This window comes from Neophocaena asiaeorientalis, unplaced genomic scaffold (genome assembly GCF_003031525.2).
Source record: "Neophocaena asiaeorientalis asiaeorientalis breed wild unplaced genomic scaffold, Neophocaena_asiaeorientalis_V1.1 scaffold743, whole genome shotgun sequence".
In the NCBI taxonomy this organism is placed as follows: domain Eukaryota; kingdom Metazoa; phylum Chordata; class Mammalia; order Artiodactyla; family Phocoenidae; genus Neophocaena; species Neophocaena asiaeorientalis.
The window spans coordinates 1,225,366-1,244,305 of NW_020174055.1; the positions used below are offsets into that span (position 1 = coordinate 1,225,366).

Below are 18,940 nucleotides of genomic sequence, written 5' to 3' on the forward strand. Positions count from 1 at the left end.
ACAGTAGTCTAGAAGGTTTTTTTTTTGCAGTACACGGGCCTCTCACTGTTGTGGCCTCTCCCGTTGCGGAGCACAGGCTCCGGACGCACAGGCTCAGCGGCCATGGCTCAGGGGCCCAGCTGCTCCGCGGCATGTGGGATCTTCCCGGACCAGGGCACAAACCCGTGTCCCCTGCATCGGCAGGCGGACTCTCAACCACTGCGCCACCAGGGAAGACCTGGACGGTTTTGATTTAACACATCAGAAGGCAATAAGAGAGGGATTCAGGTAGAGAGAGCCACATAAGACATTGAAACAAATAGCAAAATGTGAACATAAATCCTCCTTTTATCAGAAATTACATTAAATTTAAATAGTTAAACATTCCAATTGAAAGACAGAGATTGACAGAATGGGTTAAAAAAAAAGATCTGACTATATGTCTCTACAGGAGTTACTCTTTAGATTCCAAGATGTAAATACACTACCGTTTGAATTGCTTTTGCCCTATAGATAAGGTATTGTCTTTCTCTTGCTGTTTCAAAGGTGTTTTCATTGTTTTTAGCTTCTGGAAGTTTGACTCTGATGTATCTTGGTAGGGATTTCTTCTTCTTTTTTTTTTTTGGTAGGGATTTCTTTAGATTTATCTTCTTTGGGGTTTGCTCACTTCTTGAATCTATAGTTGTGTCTCTTATCAAATTTGGGAAGTGTCAGCCATTATTTCTTCATGTACTTTTTTAGTTTCACCTTCTTTTTCATCCAAGACTCCAATTATACAATTGTTAGATATTTTATTTTAGTCCCATAGGTCCCTGAAGCTATGTTCATTTTTTAGTTTTCTTCTCTGTTTTTCAAATTGGGTAATTTCTATTGTTCTATCTCCCAGTTCACTCATTCTTTGACCATTCTGCTGTTGAGTCCCTCCATTCAGTTATTTAGGTTATTTTGTTTTTCAGTTCTAAAATTTCCATTTGATTCTCCTGTATATCTTCTATTTCTCTGCTGAGACTTCCTATTTTTTCATTTATTTCTATTATGTTTGCAATTGCTATTTGGAGCATTTTTTGATGTCTTTTTTCAAATATTCATCGATAATTCTAACGTCTCTTGGTCGTCATCTTGTTGACATCCATTGATTGTCTTTTTTTTTTAAATTCAGTTTTAGATCTTCCTGGCTCTTTTTCTGGTAAGTGATTTTCAGTAGGAACCTAAACACCATCCTTATTTTGTTATGAGACTCTGGGTCTTATTTAAAATCTCTGTTTAAATAGGTGGGACCTTGGGAAGCTCCTCCTGAGGGCAGAGGGGTAGGTGAGACTTATGGCATGAGGTTAGTCAGGGAAGGTTAGGGAAGGTAAGGTAAGGGCAGGTAAGAAGAGGTTAGAGAATGACTCATTCTGGTACTCCATGCAAGTTCTTGAACTAGATTATAAGATGTCAAGAGGGTACTTCCTTCCCCAGGAATCTCTCCTTATTTCATAACCTAAGCCTCTCTAATAACCTGTATCTATGGAATCCAGGTTAGGTCAAATGCATTACTTCATTAAACTGAACAGAAACTGGTGATTGTTCTAGATGATAATGAATATAAAAGTAGGTGCAGATTAATTTTGATCTACAAGTGAGACTGTGATCGTCTGTAGTCTGGGGTGAGGAGATGGGGGGTTGTGGGATAGAAATTCAGCTGTAGCTGTTGTGTAGATATAAGCGCAGGCATCCCCTACATTGCATACTTTCTTCCTGTCTCCCAGCCCCCCCAGAGTTTATAATGAAATATTGTCCCTGACATGTTATGTGGCTCACACTTAACCAAAGGAATGACTTGAGAACTTTATGTAAACTATTTAATCACCTGAATTATGAAAAAGTTCCCGAAGTAATTCCTTTCCTGATTTGGTGATAGGAACATTTTTCTTGGTAATTGGTGTCATGTGCTTTATGGCCTGAGTCACTTCATTGTACTTCTCAGAAGCAAAGAGGTCTGTGAATAGTCTGAATTTGTGTTATTTAGCTCCTCATTGTTCCCTGTAAAATAGGAATCCGAATATGCTCTGGATTAGATGGGAAATGGACTTTGGGGCTGGGGACGGTAGAGGTGTCGAATTTTCCTTTCTGAGTGTTAGAACTCTGTGGTGATTAATTGTTGGTGAATTGCCAAATTATTTCTGGGCACCAGTAATTTATTAGCTTCCTACAAGTCTCTAAAAGATAGAGTCTAAAGATCCATAGGGGACTCGGTATTTATAGATTTTACAGAAAAAAAGGATTCTATAAACCCGTTTGGGAAGCACAGGCTTAGTCAGATTCTCCAGGACCTCTTAGAGCCCTTGTGATAAATGGTGTGAGCTAGGAATCTGAGAGAGGACATGGTAGGTGCTTTCTCTTTGTTGATGTGTATTGTTTGGGCAGTACTCTTAGCCCAACAGGTTTCCAAGGTGACCCTGTCCTGATTTGACAAGGGGAGGACTTTATTTTTTTTAATTTTATTTTATTGAAGTATAGTTGATTTACAGGGTTGTGTTGTGTTAATTTCTCCTGTACAGCAAAGTGATTTTTATAAATATATATTCTTTTTCATATTCCTTTCCATTATGGTTTATTACAGGATATTGAATATAGTTCCCTGTGCTATATGGTAGGTCCTTGTTATCTATTTTATATATAGTAGTTTGTATCTGTTAACCCCAATTTCCCAATTTATCCCCCATCCCTGCTATCCCCTTTGATAACCATAAGTTTGTTTTCTGTCTGTGAGTCTGTTTCTGCTTTGTAAATAAGTTCATTTGTATCCTATTTTAGATTCCAGATATAAGTGATATCATATGGTATTTTTCTTTCTCTTTCTGACTTCACTTAGTAGATTTAGTTTTTTAAATACATATTTTATTTTAGGACAGTTTTAGATTTAGGGAAAATTTGCAAAGATTTACTCATTTACCCCACACCCAGTTTCCCCGGTTATTATCATCGTACATTTGTATGCTACCTTTTATTATAATTAATGAACATATATTGATAGATTATTTTAACTCAAGTCCATGCTTTATTAGGATTTTCTTGAATTTTTACTTATTGTCATTTTTCTCTCCTAGGATCCCATCCGGGTACCACATTCCATTTAGTCATCTCTTTAGACTCCTCTTGGTTGTGACAGTTTCTCAGACTTTCCTGGTTTTTGATGACTTTGACAGTTTTGAAGAGTGCTGGTCAGGCATTTTGTAGAATGTCCCTCCGTTGGGATTTGTTGGATGTTTTCCTTATAGTTAGACTGAGGTAATATGTTTTGGGGAGGAGGACCACAGAGCTAGAAGTACCATCCTCATCCTGTCATATCAAGGGCATATATCGTCAATATGATTTGTCATTGTTGATGTTGACCTTCATCTTATGACTTTAGGTAGGTCAGGCCTCTCCACTGTACAGTTACTTTTCCCCCCGCCGCCCATCTATACTGTAGTTTTTGCAAGGAAGTCACTCTGTGTAGCCCACATTTAAGTAGTGGGGAGGTAAGCTCCATCTCCTTAAAAAGTGGAGTATCTACATAAATTATTTGGAGTTCCTCTGCATGAGAGATTTGTCTGTTTTCTCCCTTAGGGTTATTTATTCAATTATTTATTTATGGCAATGTGGACTCATGGATATTTATCTTATACTCTGGTTATACTTCAATACTACTTTATGGATTTTGTTTCTCAAATTGTTCCAGCTTTGGCCACCTGGGTACTTGTTTTGTTTGTTCCTGTGACCCTTTGATGTACCCTCATCATTGTGAATTTATGTATTTATTTTTTGACCACTTTCTTACTTCCTGGCACTCAAAGATGCTCCAGGTCATCTTGCTTATTTCCTGCCCAACACCTGGAGTCAGCTGTTTCTGAAGGACACCTGATTCTTTTTACTGGAGAATGATTAGGAAACAAAACCTCGGTGCTTGGTGTGTGTGTTCATTGTTCCTGGGGCATGTTTCTAGGCCCTCTAAATTGACGGAGTAAGGGACAGGTGTATGTATACAGTATGTATACTAATGCATGTGTATGCACATATCTGTGGTATTTCTATATATAACACTGGAATCTATATTAAGCTAAATGTGAATTTTGCCATATGTCTCCAACTCTAATCCATTACCATATAGGTAATTCTAACCTCCTCCCACCCCAGTGGTGAGAAATCTGACTCCCACGATCTTCCACCCACTTACATAATTGTTCAATTCCAGTATACATGCAGTGGTTTTAGAATTGTTAGGCCAGACCTCTGTGGAGAACAGCTTCATCATCTAGAGTGCAGTGCTAGTGTACGGTGCCTTACAGACTCCCTTATTTGGGAATTTACTTAGGTCAGCACCCTTTTCCTCCAACTCCGTCAGGGAGGTTCATACTTTTGTGATGTGTTTAGATCCAACATTTTGCATTCCATCCTGGATCCTCTGACTTCCTAAATGATTTTCTTTTAAATTTGCATACATTAAGGTTTACTCTTTGTGCTCTACAGTTATATGGGTTTTGACAAATGCTTTATGTCTTGTGTTCACTATTGCAATATCATACAAAATTGTTTCCCTGCTCTAAAATTCCCCTGTGCTCCATCTATTCATCCTTATAACCTCACACACAGCACAACTGATCCATCTGTTTACCATCCCTAGTTTTGCAATGTCTTATAATTGAAATCATACGGTATGTTGCCTTTTCAGCCTGGCTTCTTTCACTTAGCAGTATATGTTTAAGGTTTATCTCTATGTTTCGTGGTTTGATAGCTTATTTCATTTTATCCCTGAATAGTAGTAGTTCATTATAGGGATGTAACGCAGTTTATCCATTCATCTACTGTAGGACATCTTGGTTGCTTCCAGGTTTTGGCAGTTATGAATAAACTGGCCATAAACATTAACTTGAAGGCTTTTGTGTGGATAAAAATTTTCAAACCATTGAGTAAATATCTAGGAGTGCATTTATCGGATAGTCTGGTGATACTATGTTTAGTTTTATGAGAAACTGCCAAACCGTCTTCCAGACTGGCACACCATTTTGCATTCCCACCGGCAGTAAATGAGAGTTCTTACTGCTCCACATCCTCTCAGCAATTGGTATTGTCAGTATTTTAGATATTGATCATTTTAATAGGTGTGTGGCAGTATCTCACTGTTGTAATTTGTAATTCCTTAATGACGCGTTGAGCATCTTTTTGTATGCTTTTTTACCATCTGTGTATCTTTGTTGTTCAGGTGTCTGTTCACATCTTTTGCCTCTTTTTTAGTTAGGTTGTTTGCTTTCTTCATGTTGACTTTTCTTCCAGTATTTCAGATCCAAGTCCTTTATCAGAGATGTTATTTTGAGAAACCATCTCCCAGTCTGTGGTTAGTTTTTTCATTCTGGTAACTGTCTTTCACAGAGCAGTTTTTAAGTTTAATAAAATCCAACCTAGCAATTTAAATTACTTTATTTTTTGCATGGATCATCGTCCCTTTGGCATTGTTTCCAAAAACTCATCACCAAGCCTCAGATCACACATACGTTATCCTATGTTTTCTTCTAGTTTTACATTTAGTCTTATGATCCATTTTGATTTTATTTCTGTGATAGGTATTAGGTCCATGTCTATTTTTCTAGATATTTATCCTGCTTGGTGTTCCCTCACTTTCCGGGATATGTGATTTGTGTCTGTCATTAATTTTGGAAAGTTCTCAGCCATTATTACTTCAATTATTCATCTGCTCTGCTCTTTTTATTTTGGTAACACAACTATATAGAGTTATACATTTTGACATCATCCCAGAATTATTGGATGGTCTATTTTTTTCATTCTTTTTCCTTTTTTGCATTTCAGTTTCAAAAGTTTCTATGACATATTTTCAAGCATATTTTCTGCCAGTGAAGGGGCTTCCTAGTGTGTGGAAACTTTTCCTCCTTCACAGCTCCCTCCTAGAGGTGCAGGTCCTGTCCATATTCTTTTGTCTCTGTTTTTCCTTTTTTCTTTTGCCCTACCCAGGTACACAGGGAGTTTCTTGCCTTTTGGGAAGTCTGAGGTCTTCTGCCAGCGTTCAGTAGGTGTTCTGTAGGAGTTGTTCCACATGTAGATGTATTTTTGATATATTTGTGGGGAAGAAGATGATCTCTGCTTCTTACTCCTCCGCCATCTTGAAGGTTCCCCCTACCCATCTGTTCTTGCATGTTGTTTATTTCTCCTTTAGAGCCCTTTAACATATTGATCATATTATCTTAAATTTAGTGTTTGATAATTTCAACATCTGTGTCATATTACAGTCTTTTTCTGATGCTTGCTTTGTCTCTTCATACTTTTTTTCTTGTCTTTTAGTTGCCTTGTAGTGTTCTGTTATAAATCAGAAATATCCTATAAGGTAATAGAAATTGAAATAAATACACCTTTAATGTGAGAATTTATGTTAGTTTGGCTAGTAGTTGGGCTGTAATGTTTGCTGTAGCTTTCTGTGCCAGAGGTTTCAGATTCTTCTAGTGTCTGTTTTTGTCTCCCCTCTTGATTTTGGTCTTCACTCAGACCCCTCCTCAGAGGGAGTCTGCAGCTTTTTCAGTGGTTCCCACTGCCCTTATTCTGGAGTGTTAGTGTGGTGGGATGATGTGGGGGAGGGGAAGTGTTCTATAGGTTCTGTAGTGTTAGGGTTAAACCTCAGCCTTTCAGTGGGCCTGTCTGTGCTCCTGGGCTGTGGCCTTTACAAGTGTTTCCCTCCTGTGATGGCTTTCGTCCCCTCCTTCACATGGGATAGAAAGGCTCCAGGACACTGGTGTGGGAGGAATGGTGGAGATCAAGCTCTGGAAAGGTTGGAGAGTAGCCTTTGCTATGGAGAAGGCTTTGGGTGGCCTGTTTCCTAAGAGTTACTCCTTCCATTCCTGTGCCAGAGTTACAAGGGGATCTTTCTTGCATATTTACCTTGAGAACTTGGTGGGGCTCCTGGAGATGAAATCCATGAGAGTGTAGGGTGTCCCCAAGGTCTTATTCTCACTCAAGTTTATCCTCAGCAAACAGAGACTCATCAAAATGACCATGTGGGTGTTACTGCAAGTTTATGGCTTTAGTAGCCTCTGCCCCAGGTAAGCAGATCTTGTCTATGACTCTGTGAATTCGCCTGTTTTCAGATTTCAGCGTGGCACTTTACACTGCAACATCAAGCTCTCACGGGTCCAACCAAAGTCACTGATTTTCAGTATGTTCAGGTTTTTTTTCTTGCTATAAGAGCTTAATTGTAAGCTCTTTACATATAGGAGCTGAAAAAAATGATTAAACTTTGATTTGTTTTTGAGTCATATTTATCTTCTTGAGTAACTTGTTGAGCTTCCTTAAACTGAGGGTTAGTTCAGCAATTCTGGAAATTTCAGTCATTATTTCTTTAAATTTTCTCCTTCTGAAGCTTTTTTATTTTGTTTTTTTTAAAGGTTATTTATTTATTTATTTAATTTTGGCTGTATTGAGTCTTCTTTGCTGCCCGTGGGCTTTCTCTAGTTGCGGCGAGTGGGGGCTACTCTTCACTGTGGTGAGCGGGCTGCTTATTGCAGTGCCTTCTCTTGTTGCGGAGCACGGGCTCTAGGCACGTGGGCTTCAGTAGTTGTGGCACGTGGGCTCAGTAGTTGTAGCTTGCAGGCTCTAGAGCACAGGCTCAGTAGTTGTGGCTCATAGGCTTAGTCGCTCTGTGGCACGTGGGATCTTCCAGGACCAGGGATCGAACCCGTGTCCCCTGCACTGGCAGGCAGATTCTTATTCACTGCACCACCAGTGCCCCTGACAGTGTTCTTTTCAGTTTCTTTGTTTTTGAAGATTTGGTTTTTGAAGATTTCTCTTCCATTTTTGTGACCTTCCATTTGCATTTAAGAAGGTATTTCTGTGATTTCCTCCAGCATTTCTAGGTGTTTGGTAGCAGGACAGTGTTCAGGTCATGGATTTTACTGTTTTGCTAGAACCAGAAGTATGTCTCCTGTGCATGGTCCCAGGACACTTTCTGTTTCCCACGTGCATGTTCTCCATTTCAGCTCAAGTTGTGCCCTCCTTGTGGCACTTCTGTGTCCACGTCCCTAATTGACTTAATCTCTTTTGTGTTTTTCCTCTACATACTGTGGTTATCTCATGCCTTGCCTTCATGCCAGTAACTCAGTTTTCAGCTGGGTCTGTTTTGTTCCTTTCTGGCTCTAAGTTATTAGCCATGTAACCGTATTGTTTTGGTTCTCAGTTTATTTGTTTAGCTCTGCAGTCTCCCTTTTATTTCATTCGGTATTTTATAATCTCATATTTGAAATCATGTTTAATTTGATCCAAGGCTTTATTGAGTTATACAGTAGAAAGAATTCATGGGAAGCATGCTTAATTGGGCTTTTTTCCAGATTATATTTTGTATTTTAGTTGTGTTTATCTGCTTGCCTTCCTTTCTTCCTTGCATTTTAAATTATTTATGTATTCATTCATTCATTCATTGCCAAACTATGTTTGTGAATCTGTCATTCCAAGTTTTTCATCTTGCCCATGCCTTATGAGGGTGTGTCTACTCATAGTTGTTAATTTTCTGTGCTATAATGGTGATAATTTTTTCATATATATTCTTTCCTTTTATGTGATCTTTATTTTTGCTTAATTTATTAAACCAATTAACCTACATTGCTTGTAGAAATCTTATAAATGTCAAATAACAAAAAAAGAAAACATTACTGCTTTCACTTCCAGCTCCTGCCTTCTTTCATGTATCTCATCCCTTTCCCTTCCCTTCGACCTTTTGAACCCACCTTGGCACCTGTTCCACACTGAGGGTTGTGTTGAGATCCCCTATCACTAGCTCCTGTCTTCAGAGGACCTCGTTTTGATGGGACTTTCCACAGCCAGGTTCCCAAGAGAGTTTGTTGGAGAAGCCTGATGCTGAAGCTCCAGCACTGGTTTCCATGACCCAGGCATTTGTAGAGTCCAGCTCTGCGTGCAGTTGCTTTCCTTGAGTCCTGCCAGAGATAACTTGTTATGTGTGCTGTGTCTGTGAAGGGGATGCTTAGATACTGATTCAATCAGGATGATGGCTTCAGAATAAAGGGAAATTTATTGTTTCTGTCCAGAGAGAGTTCAGATGAAGCTTGAGTGTTGGTTTACCAGTGTGACTGGTGTCCACCTCTTTCCCCCTCTCTCCTACATCCATAATCCCCCAGCCCCTCCACCCTTCCTCCACTTTCCAGGCCTGCTGACTCAAGATAGAGTCTCTTCTCTGGTTCTGCTCTCATGATCCATGCCCCAGGCTTCATTCTTCCAGATTTGGGTCCTCCTGGGGGAGACAGGGAGGCTCTTCCTCTAACCGAAGTGGAAAGAAGCCCTTTCAGTCCTAGTAAAAAGTGCACTCTCGAATCCCTTGCCCCTCCCTGGGGAGGCTGAGGCAGACTTTTCACACTGTACTTCCAAAACACAGACTCTGAGCAACCCCCAAATGAGAACAGAGATGGGGCCGGGCCCCTGGGTCCAAGAACCAGGAACGCCTTGTCTTAGGAACACCAAGCCTGCACCAGTGGCTCTCAAACTTCTAAGCTTCCGGACCCCTCTACTCTCATAAAAGTTATTGCAGATCCCTGTCCCCCCCACAAGTTTTTTTTACATGGGTTACATCTATCAATATTTATTACCATGTTTGAAATAAAAACTAAGAAAACATTTTCAAGTCCATGAATTCATTTGAAATAATAACCCCGTGCCTTGTTACCATAACTAATACTTTAAGAAAAATAACTATATTTTCCCAGGAAAAACACATTTAGTGAGAAGAGTAGCACTGTTTTATATTTTTGCAAATCTCCTTAATGCCCAGCTTCATAGAAGACAGCTGCATTCTCTGATCCACTTCTGCGGTCAGTCTGCTGCATCGTATGTCACGTGGTCTCTGCAAAGCTCTACCAACCGTTCATGAGTAAATGAGGGTAAAATAGGCTAATAACTTCTCATGATTGTGAAAAAGGTGTGGCTTCACTGATCCTCTTGAAGCATCTCAGAAACTCAGAGGTTCCCAGCCTGTAGTTTGAGAATGTCTGTGCTGTACAGATGCCAAAGGGAATCATTTTCTGTGACCATCACCAAAGTGTTTCCTTAGGACATTGGGAGCAGAGTCACCTGGCGGCTGAAACACTGGTGTTGAGCTATGAGATGAGAATAATAATAGTACTGACTTCGCCGTGTGGTTGTCACAAGACTGTAATGAGTTTGAAAAAAAGTGTGTGTGTGTGTGTGTGTGTGTGTGTGCGTGTGTGTACCACATTCAGAAGACTGCAAACTCTATTTAAGGTTTAGCTGTGTTATTTTCAAATATCATTTACTGTTATCCTCTGTAGTGAAAATCATGGGTTGGTTCACCTTTTGCCCATTTTTCTGTTGGATTGTCTGCCTTTTTCTTATTGACTTTTAGGCATTTATTTCTTATGCTGGATATGAGTCTGCTCTCAGCCCTAATATCTCGCTGACTCAGGGAAAATCACAGCCTCTCAATTTATTTTTCTGTAAAAACAGGACAAAAATATGGTTAATGTAAAGATTAAATTAGATGAAAGAAGTGATCCTTGTTAAAAAAAAAACTGCAGAATACTACATAAATAAAAATTTATGTTATCTAGCAACTTTCTCTGCAAACAAGAATTGAGACACAGATCTATCGTTACCTATTTTTTTTTTCTCAGCATTTACAGAAAAGCAAAGGAAAAGTATTGGGAGCTCTGCAAAATAATGTTGAATAATGTCACGCTGTAACTTCCAGAAGAATAATTGCTGCAGGTGTGCAGGATAGCACATCAGAATGGTTGTACTCTAAAACAGACACATGATTATTCCGGGAGATTGATTTTAAAAAGCATGGCTACTTAAAGTATACTTTAAAAATCCCTTTATTGAGGTATGACTGACATACAAAAAGCTATATGTGTTTAATGTACACAATATGACAAATTTGGAGATAACCATACATTGTGAAATTCTCACCACAGTCTATGCCATAAACATACCCATCACCTCCCAAAGTTTCCTCCTGCCTTCTTTTTTATTTATTATAATTATTATTTCTGTGATAAGAACACCTAACATAAGATCTACCCTCTTAGCAAATGTTTAAGTCTATGCTACAGCATTATTAGTTATAGGCTCTGTGCCTCACAGATCTCTGGGGCTTGTTCGTTTTGCAGAACTGAAACTTTGCACCCTTGAACTAATACCTCTCATTTCCCACCCGGCCCCTGGCAGCCACCATTCTACTCTGTACTTCTGTGGGTTGCATTATTTTAGATTCTTTATACAAGTGGAATCATGCAGGATCTTTCCGTGTCTGGTTTCTTTCACTTAACGTAATGTGCTCCAGGTTCATCCACACGGTCGCAGATAGCAGGATTTCCTTCATTTTTGAGGCTGAATGTATTCTGAAGTGCTCAGTTTGAAAAACAAAGAAAGGGTTGGCTTTGGGGGTGTTCTGTGCACTGGTCTGTGTGATTCCATGGCACTCAGGGGTCCTGTGTCCTCCTGTGAGATCCCAGGGTCAGCAAGGAGCCTGGGTCTTGTGGGGGAGCCGTGTGTGTGTGTGTGTGTGTGTGAGAGAGAGAGAAGGAGTGAGAGAGAGAGAGAAAGAAAGATAGAGCAACCACACAGTGACACACTAGAGCCAAGTCATATTTTACAGCCTGTGTGACTCTACCCTCGTCCCTCCTACACTGGGAGGTAGTGGGGGCAGCTGTTGTCTCCCTATTTCTGAGAAGAGAACACTGAAACCACAGACACTGAGTGCCTGCCTGATAGGGGGCAGCTGATTGGAGCCCAGGGGGTTTTCTGGCAGCCAGTGTGGGGGGCTCTGCTCCTGTGTGCTGTCCTGCCAGGTTGGGTCAGGGCTGTGATGGGCAGGTGGCTGCTGAGGATCTGGAATCACTGGAACTCATGCCCGGATCCTGTGCTGTTTGTTCCCAGGGGGTTGTACCTGCTTATGTTTTAGAGCCCCTGGGCCAGGGTCTGGGGTCAGGGTTTGGAAGCCTCATCCCCCTCTCCCTCCCAAGAGTCCCAGTGTTGGACCCGTGTGCCTCCAGCCTGTGCCAGACGTGACTGCTGAGTTCAGCATCAGTGGCTGGTTCCTGATTTCACACAAGTGCGAGAGCAGTACGGGGGTTGGTGACCGGGGTGTCAGTGGAGGAGGACGGGGTGAGAGAGGAGAGAGCTCCCTCCCGGAGTGAGAATTGATTTCCACCTGACTTCAGTGTGTAGGATGTGCAGCCCCTGAGGCCATGCAGTTGAATGCAGAGGCGAAGACTCCATCAAGAAGCAGGGCACCGTGGGTGCCAGGGTGGCGGGGACGAGGCTGGGAAGCTGTGGCAGGAGCACTGGGTGTGTGGGATCTGGCTCTGCAGACCTTGCAGGCCCTGGTCACCTGGCTTCGCCCTCAGGGGTCCAGCCCAGGGGTGGACCAGAAGGGTGGCCATCCTCTGTACTTACAACTCAGGAACTGGTCGATAGGTTCCCTCTTTTTTAAAATGGGAAATAGATTTATTAAGCATTAAATAATGTTCAGCTAACTTGTTATCCTTGTGGATACATGTTAGGTCCCTTCTAAAGCAGCTGGACAATTGGCAGGAAGGTTCCTTCTTGGGTTGAATTGCACTTTGCTGTCTGAGGCCACAGGTCTGCCCAGGTTGCTGGCTCCCTCCCGGAGCCCCTGGGCTTGTGCAGGAGGAAGGAGAAGGGCATGGGGCAGGGCAGGCACTTGGGGGTTGAGTGGGGAGCAAGATCTAGAAGGGTAGGGGTGCACACAGTGGGCGTGAGGGGTCGTGGCTTTGGTGTTGCAGGGTCATAGGAAGTAAAGGTGATGTCTTTTCCTCAGGATCTCATCCCCATCACTCTGGTGAAGTCCTTCTTCCTGTCATCCTCTGAAGGGGCTCTGTTCCTGTCCTCTGTGACTTGTCACCATTTGTAATTATAGGTGTGTCATTGTCGAATTGTGTTATCCCACCCTCCACCCATATTTTATATTCCATGAGCTCAGGGACCGTGTCTGTTCAGTTCCCACTGTGCATGTCAGGCTGGCATAATGCCCCAAACAGGAAGTGCTCCAGAAATATTTGTCGAATGAATGAATGAGCAAATGGACACTTGGCTGGACTGTGGGTTGTAGAAAGAGCTGTGTGCTGCCCTAAGGACTTGAGACTGGGTTATTTGAACAGTACAGCTGGCGGAGGGCAGAGAGCCTGTCTGGAACTGAGCAGAGTTCAGACCCTGTGAGGGCCCTGCCTTCCATCAGCTCGGCTGCTGTAACCAAAGTACCATAGACTGAGTGGCTTAATGACACACATTTATTTCTCACAATTCTGGAGGCTGGGGAGTACAGGATCAAGGTACCTGCAGCTTTGATGTCTGGTGAGAGCCTGCTTCCTGGTTCATAGATGGCTGTTTTCTGACTGGGTCTTCACATGGCAGAAGGGGTGAGGGAGCCCTCTGGGGTCCCTTTATTAAGGACAATAATCCTGGTCATGAGGGTGGGTTCACCCTCATGACCTAAACACCTTCCAAAGGCCCCATCTCCTAATACCATCCCCACGCAGGGTAGCTTTCAACATAGGAAATTTGGGCAACACAGACATTCAGTCTTTGGGGGGAAGAACATACTTCACAAGGGGGTGGGAAGGAGGTGGGGCGCCTTGTCACCATGCAGACTGAGAGCTGAGACTCAGCCAGTGGGTGGCCCTGGGATGGGGGTGGTGTGACGGGCCCACCTTGGGAACACAGACAGTAGCCTCTCTGCTCTGCTGGTCCTGCAGGGTTTTCCCGCATCTCCGTGGAGGCTCCCCCACCTGCATTGCTGCTCCTTCCGTTGGAGGCTGGCTGCTGCTTTGCGTTGATTACAGTTTGAAATGCCTGCTCAGTCCCATGCTGCCACACACCACAGAAATCTCATTTCCCTCTAATGAGGTTTCAGCTAACATGTTGGAAAGAAGAAAGCCTTTTAATTAGATTGGTTGTAATTGAGCTCCCAAACCACAGAAGCCTTTCTCTCAGAAGATAAAGACATGGATGCAATTAAAAGAAAGCCACGTGAATGGAACACTGGCTAATTTTTAAGTCGATTAAAAACAACTCCTTAATAAGTTGAGGCAAGGGACATATGTCCTATAAGAGTTTATCAGTGCTTTCAAATAGTACTGGAGATTGGACTGGAACTAGAGCCCTCTTGCAATTCAGATGCATGGCTCTGTCAGCGACTGTTATCTCTGCACAGAGGATGGAGAGAGGTTAGCTCTGCAGCTTTTTCTACCAAAACCCCTGGCATGTGTTATTTTGAAAAAGGGGATGTCTTTTTCTTGTACAGAATTCGCAGCTTCTTCTGGACACAGCCCCTGGCCTGGGACCCTTGGGACTTGGTCCCCTGCCTTTCCCTAGGCAGCCTGATCCTCTCTGTGAGATTTACACCCACCTTCCTGCCTCCAACTCTCACCTCTCAGAGGCACCCAGGGTGAGCTACTGGGACAGGGGCATTGATGCATCAAAGAATCTCTGCCAGCTTCTTACGCATTCAACACATTTGTATTTGAAGGAGAAGCAGCATCCATTTCTCACTTGTGTCCCTGCCCTGAGACCATGCCCCAGTAGATGGTGTTCTTTCTGCCACTGGGTCTGTTTTTGTGACTGCCATCAGGGAGCCGGGCCAGGTAGTTCCTGCTGGAGGGGCTTATGGCCTCAGCCTCTGGGTATCTCAGCATTAATAAGTACTTTCTCCTGGAGAGGGTGAAAATTGCTAATTTACAGAGTCTTTTAGGTGGGAATTGAACACGAAATAGTGAACAGCATTCTCAGCAGAACTATTGCATGAAATGGGCTTGTTTGTCTCCATGTGCACTGTGGCTTTTGCTAGGCCCTTTTGGGCTTTTCCAGCCATGCTAAAAAACCGGTTGCGTCCCGGATGGAAAGGCCCCATGTTGACTAGCATCTTCTTTGGGTGCCCAGTGCAGGGGCAAAGCCAAGGTCAATCTGCTCTCCGGAGCTTCCTGAAAAAAATGCAGACTTTGGCGCCCAGCTTGGAACCCACTCTCAGTTTGGAAATGTGGAAAGAGGGGCTGTTGACTCAGATCCAAGTGTGAATGGTTCCTTCATAAAGGAACCACCTTTCTGACCCTTAGTTTGCTCACCTAGACAGGATGTACCCTGCAGGTGTGTGTCGAGGGCCTGGGTGCTGCCAGGCTGATGGAGGATGGGAGGAAAGGCAGGCAGACACTTGGGGTTTAGGGAGAAATGGAGCCCACGCAGCACTGTTAGCACAGGTGCCGCAGCTGTCATGGGGTGGGGCGGGGACTCCCTTTCCTGGGGGAGGGAAGCCTAAAATATTTCAGTTTGCTTAAAACTCTATCCATTCTGCTAATAAACTTGACTTTAAAAGATTGGAATCTGCACCCAGTCTTATTTTTTAAGTATACAAGTGATTATAATGTGTAAGGAAAAATAAGATAAACGATTAGCAGGTATCATCTCGGGATGGTGGGGTTGCAGGGTTTTAATTTTCTTCTCTATACTTTTCCATCTTTTGTAAGAGCTCTGTAATGAATGTGTATTACTTCAGCATAAATAGAAAAGCTGTGCTCTGGGGAAGTGCTGGAGTATATTTGGAAGTGCTCCATGAATTCTATTTTCCACACATGCCAACCGTCCCAACCATCAGATTGGTACATGAATAAGGGTATCATTTCTTCTTATGTAAATCATATAAACCATATTTTTGACTTTTTTTTTTTTTTCCTTTAAAGGATGAGAAGAACCAAGTGTTGACCACCAACATTTGGCTGCAAATGGTAAGTTGCAACCATGGCTTCCTGCTCTTGCTTCCACAATGCCTGTGCTGGAATCACAGTGAAGGTCCCGTAGGACAAGCCAGGACTGTCCTCCCACCTTCATGTATGCAAACAGTGAACCAGACCACCCCGCCTTTGCATGTCCTGCACTACGCCCTGCAAGGCAGAAATATGCACAAGTTATAAGATGCAGGTCTGCATGTGCATGTCCACAGTCTGCGCCCTAACTGGTCACTAGGGCTTGGGAGTGTGTGCCCTGCTCCCCCTGGCTCCAGCCATGCACGTCTGAATGCGACAGAGTGACACCTAAGCCAGAGGCCTTCACACTTCCTGCTCCAGTGACACCCGCAAGAATTTTGAGAAGCTGTATTTTTTCATTCATGTATTTTAACCTTGACATCTAAAGTTCTAACCCCAGATTAATTAACTACAAATGATGTTACTTCCATCTAATTGTAAAATGGACGTTTAAAAATAAAACTGTCAGTCTCTATTTTAAATTGAATCTATTTAAATGCCATATAATTTGACACCCATATCATTAATTAAAAAAAATATACAAACAAGCCCTTCTTTAACTGGTTGATATTTTACATACTCCCATTTTCTCTCTGCACTTATATTTCTATTCCACTTTCCACACAGAATTTTATCCAAATGTGATATAACTTTATGTTTGAAACTCTTTTATTAATCATTCTGCCTTGGTTTTTCAAATGTAAATATTTACATAAAAATTATTCCTTCAGAAAATAAGTGTTAAGAATTTTTCTTCTGGATCAATTTAGGATTATAGTGATTAATGCTACATAATTCCTCAAGGTGACACTTAATTACAAATTTTAATAAATAATTATTAAACATAAAAAATTGGAAATCTACCTCTCTACCAGAGATGGGGCTTTGGAAGAGATTGGTTCAAGGTGCTGGAGTAGAAGGACGTGCTCTCACTCCCTCTTGTGATAACACCAGAAGCACAACTAACTGCTGAACAGTCATCGACAGGAAGACACTGGAACTCACCAAAAAAGATACTCCACATCCAAAGACAAAGGAGAAGCCACAATGAGATGGTAGGAGAGGCGCAATCACAACAAAATCAAATCCCGTAACTGCTGGGTGGGTGACTCATAAACTGGAGAACATTATACCACAGAAGTCCACCCACTGGAGTGAAGGTTCTGAGCCTCACTTCAGGCTTCCAAACCTGGGCGCATCTGGCAAGGGAGGAGGAATTCCTAGAGAATCAGACTTTGAAGCCTAGTGGGATTTGATTGCAGGACTTCAACAGGACTGGGGGTAACAGAGACTCCACCCTTGGAGGCACACACAAAGTAGTGTGTGCGTCGGGACCCACGGAAAGGAGCAGTGACCTCATAGGAGACTGAACCAGACCTACCTGCTGGTGTTGGAGGGTCTGCTGCAGAGGCAGGGGTCTCACCATTAGGACAAGGACACTGGCAGCAGAAGTTCTGGGAAGTACTCCTTGGTGTGCACCCACCCAGAGTCTGCCATTAGCCCCACCAAAGAGCCCGGGTAGGCTCCAGTGTTGGGTCGCCTCAGACCAAACAACCAGCAAGGAGGGAACCCAGCCCCACCCATCAGAAGACAAGCAGATTAAAATTTTACTGAGCTCTTCCCACCAGAGAAACAGCCAGCTTTACGCACCACCAGTCCCTCCCATCAGGAAACTTGCACAGGCCTCTTAGATAGCCTCATCCACCAGAGGGCAGACAGCAGAAGCAAGAAGAACTACAGTCCTGCAACCTGTGGAACAAAAACCACATTCACAGAAAGACAGATAAGATAAAAAGGCAGAGGGCTATGTGCCAGATGAAGGAATAAGATAAAACCCCAGAAAAACAACTAAATGAAGTGGAGATAGGCAACCTTCCAGAAAAAGAATACAGAATAAAGATAGTGAATATGATCCAGGACCTCGGAAAAAGAATGGAGGCAAAGATCGAGAAGATGCAAAAAATATTTAACAAAGATCTAGAAGAAAGTTACCTTAAACATGAATGGATTAAATGCTCCAACAAAAGACACAGGCTCGCTGAATGGATACAAAAACAAGACCCATATACATGCTGTCTACAAGAGACCCACTTCAGACCTAGGGATACATACAGACTGAAAGTGAGGGGACGGGAGAAAGATATTCCATGCAAACGGAAATCAAAAGAAAGCTGGAGTAGCTATACTCATATCAGATAAAGTAGACTTAAAAATAAAGAATGTTACAAGAGACAAGGAAGGGCACTACATAATGATCAAGGGATCAATCCAAGAAGAAGTTATAACTTATAAATGTATATGCACCCAACATAAGAGCACCTTAATACATAAGACAACTGCTAACAGCTCTAAAAGAGGGAACTGACAGTAACACACTAATAGTGGGAGACTTTAAAACCTCACTTACACCAATGGACAGATCATCCAAACAGAAAATTAATAAGGAAACAGAAGCTTTAAATGACACAATAGACCAGATAGATTTAATTGATATTTATAGGACATTCCATCCAAAAACAGCAGACTACACTTTCTTCTCAAGTGCGCATGGAACATTCTCCAGGATAGATCACATCTTGGGTCACAAATCCAGCCTCACTAAATTTAAGAAAATTGAAATCATGTCAAGCATCTTTTCTGACCACACCGCTATGAGATTAGAAATAAATTACAGGGAAAAAAACGTAAAAAACACAAACACATGGAGGCTAAATAATACATTACTAAATAACCAAGAGATCACTGAAGAAACCAAAGAGGAAATCAAAAAATACCTAGAGACAAATGACAATGAAAACACGATGATCCAAAACCTATGGGACACAGCAAAAGCAGTTCAAAGAGGGAAGTTTATAACTGTACAAGCCTACCTTAGGAAACAAGAAAAATTTCAAATAATCTAACTTTACATCTAAAGGAACTAGAGAAGGAAGAAAAAACAAAACCCAAAGTTAGCAGAAGGAAAGAAAACATAAAGATCAGAGCAGAAATAAATGAAGTAGAAACAAAGAAAATAGCAAAGATCAATAAAAGTAAAAGCTGGTTCTTTGAGAAGATAAAATTGATAAACCATTAGCCAGACTCATTAAGAAAAAGAGAGAGAGGACTCAAATCAATAAACTTAGAAATGAAAAAGGAGAAGTTACAGCAGACAC

At 42.1% G+C, this 18,940-nt stretch overlaps 1 protein-coding gene across 1 annotated transcript in view; it reads left to right on the forward strand.

Moving 5' to 3' along the window:
- Positions 1 to 18,940, forward strand: part of CHRNA7 (cholinergic receptor nicotinic alpha 7 subunit) — a 223,545-nt gene that overhangs the window by 132,637 nt on the left and 71,968 nt on the right. Inside the window, exon 5 of the mRNA XM_024754293.1 lies at positions 15,723 to 15,767. Within this exon, the coding sequence (XP_024610061.1) occupies positions 15,723 to 15,767 (45 nt within the window). The remainder of the gene's footprint in view (positions 1 to 15,722; positions 15,768 to 18,940) is intronic.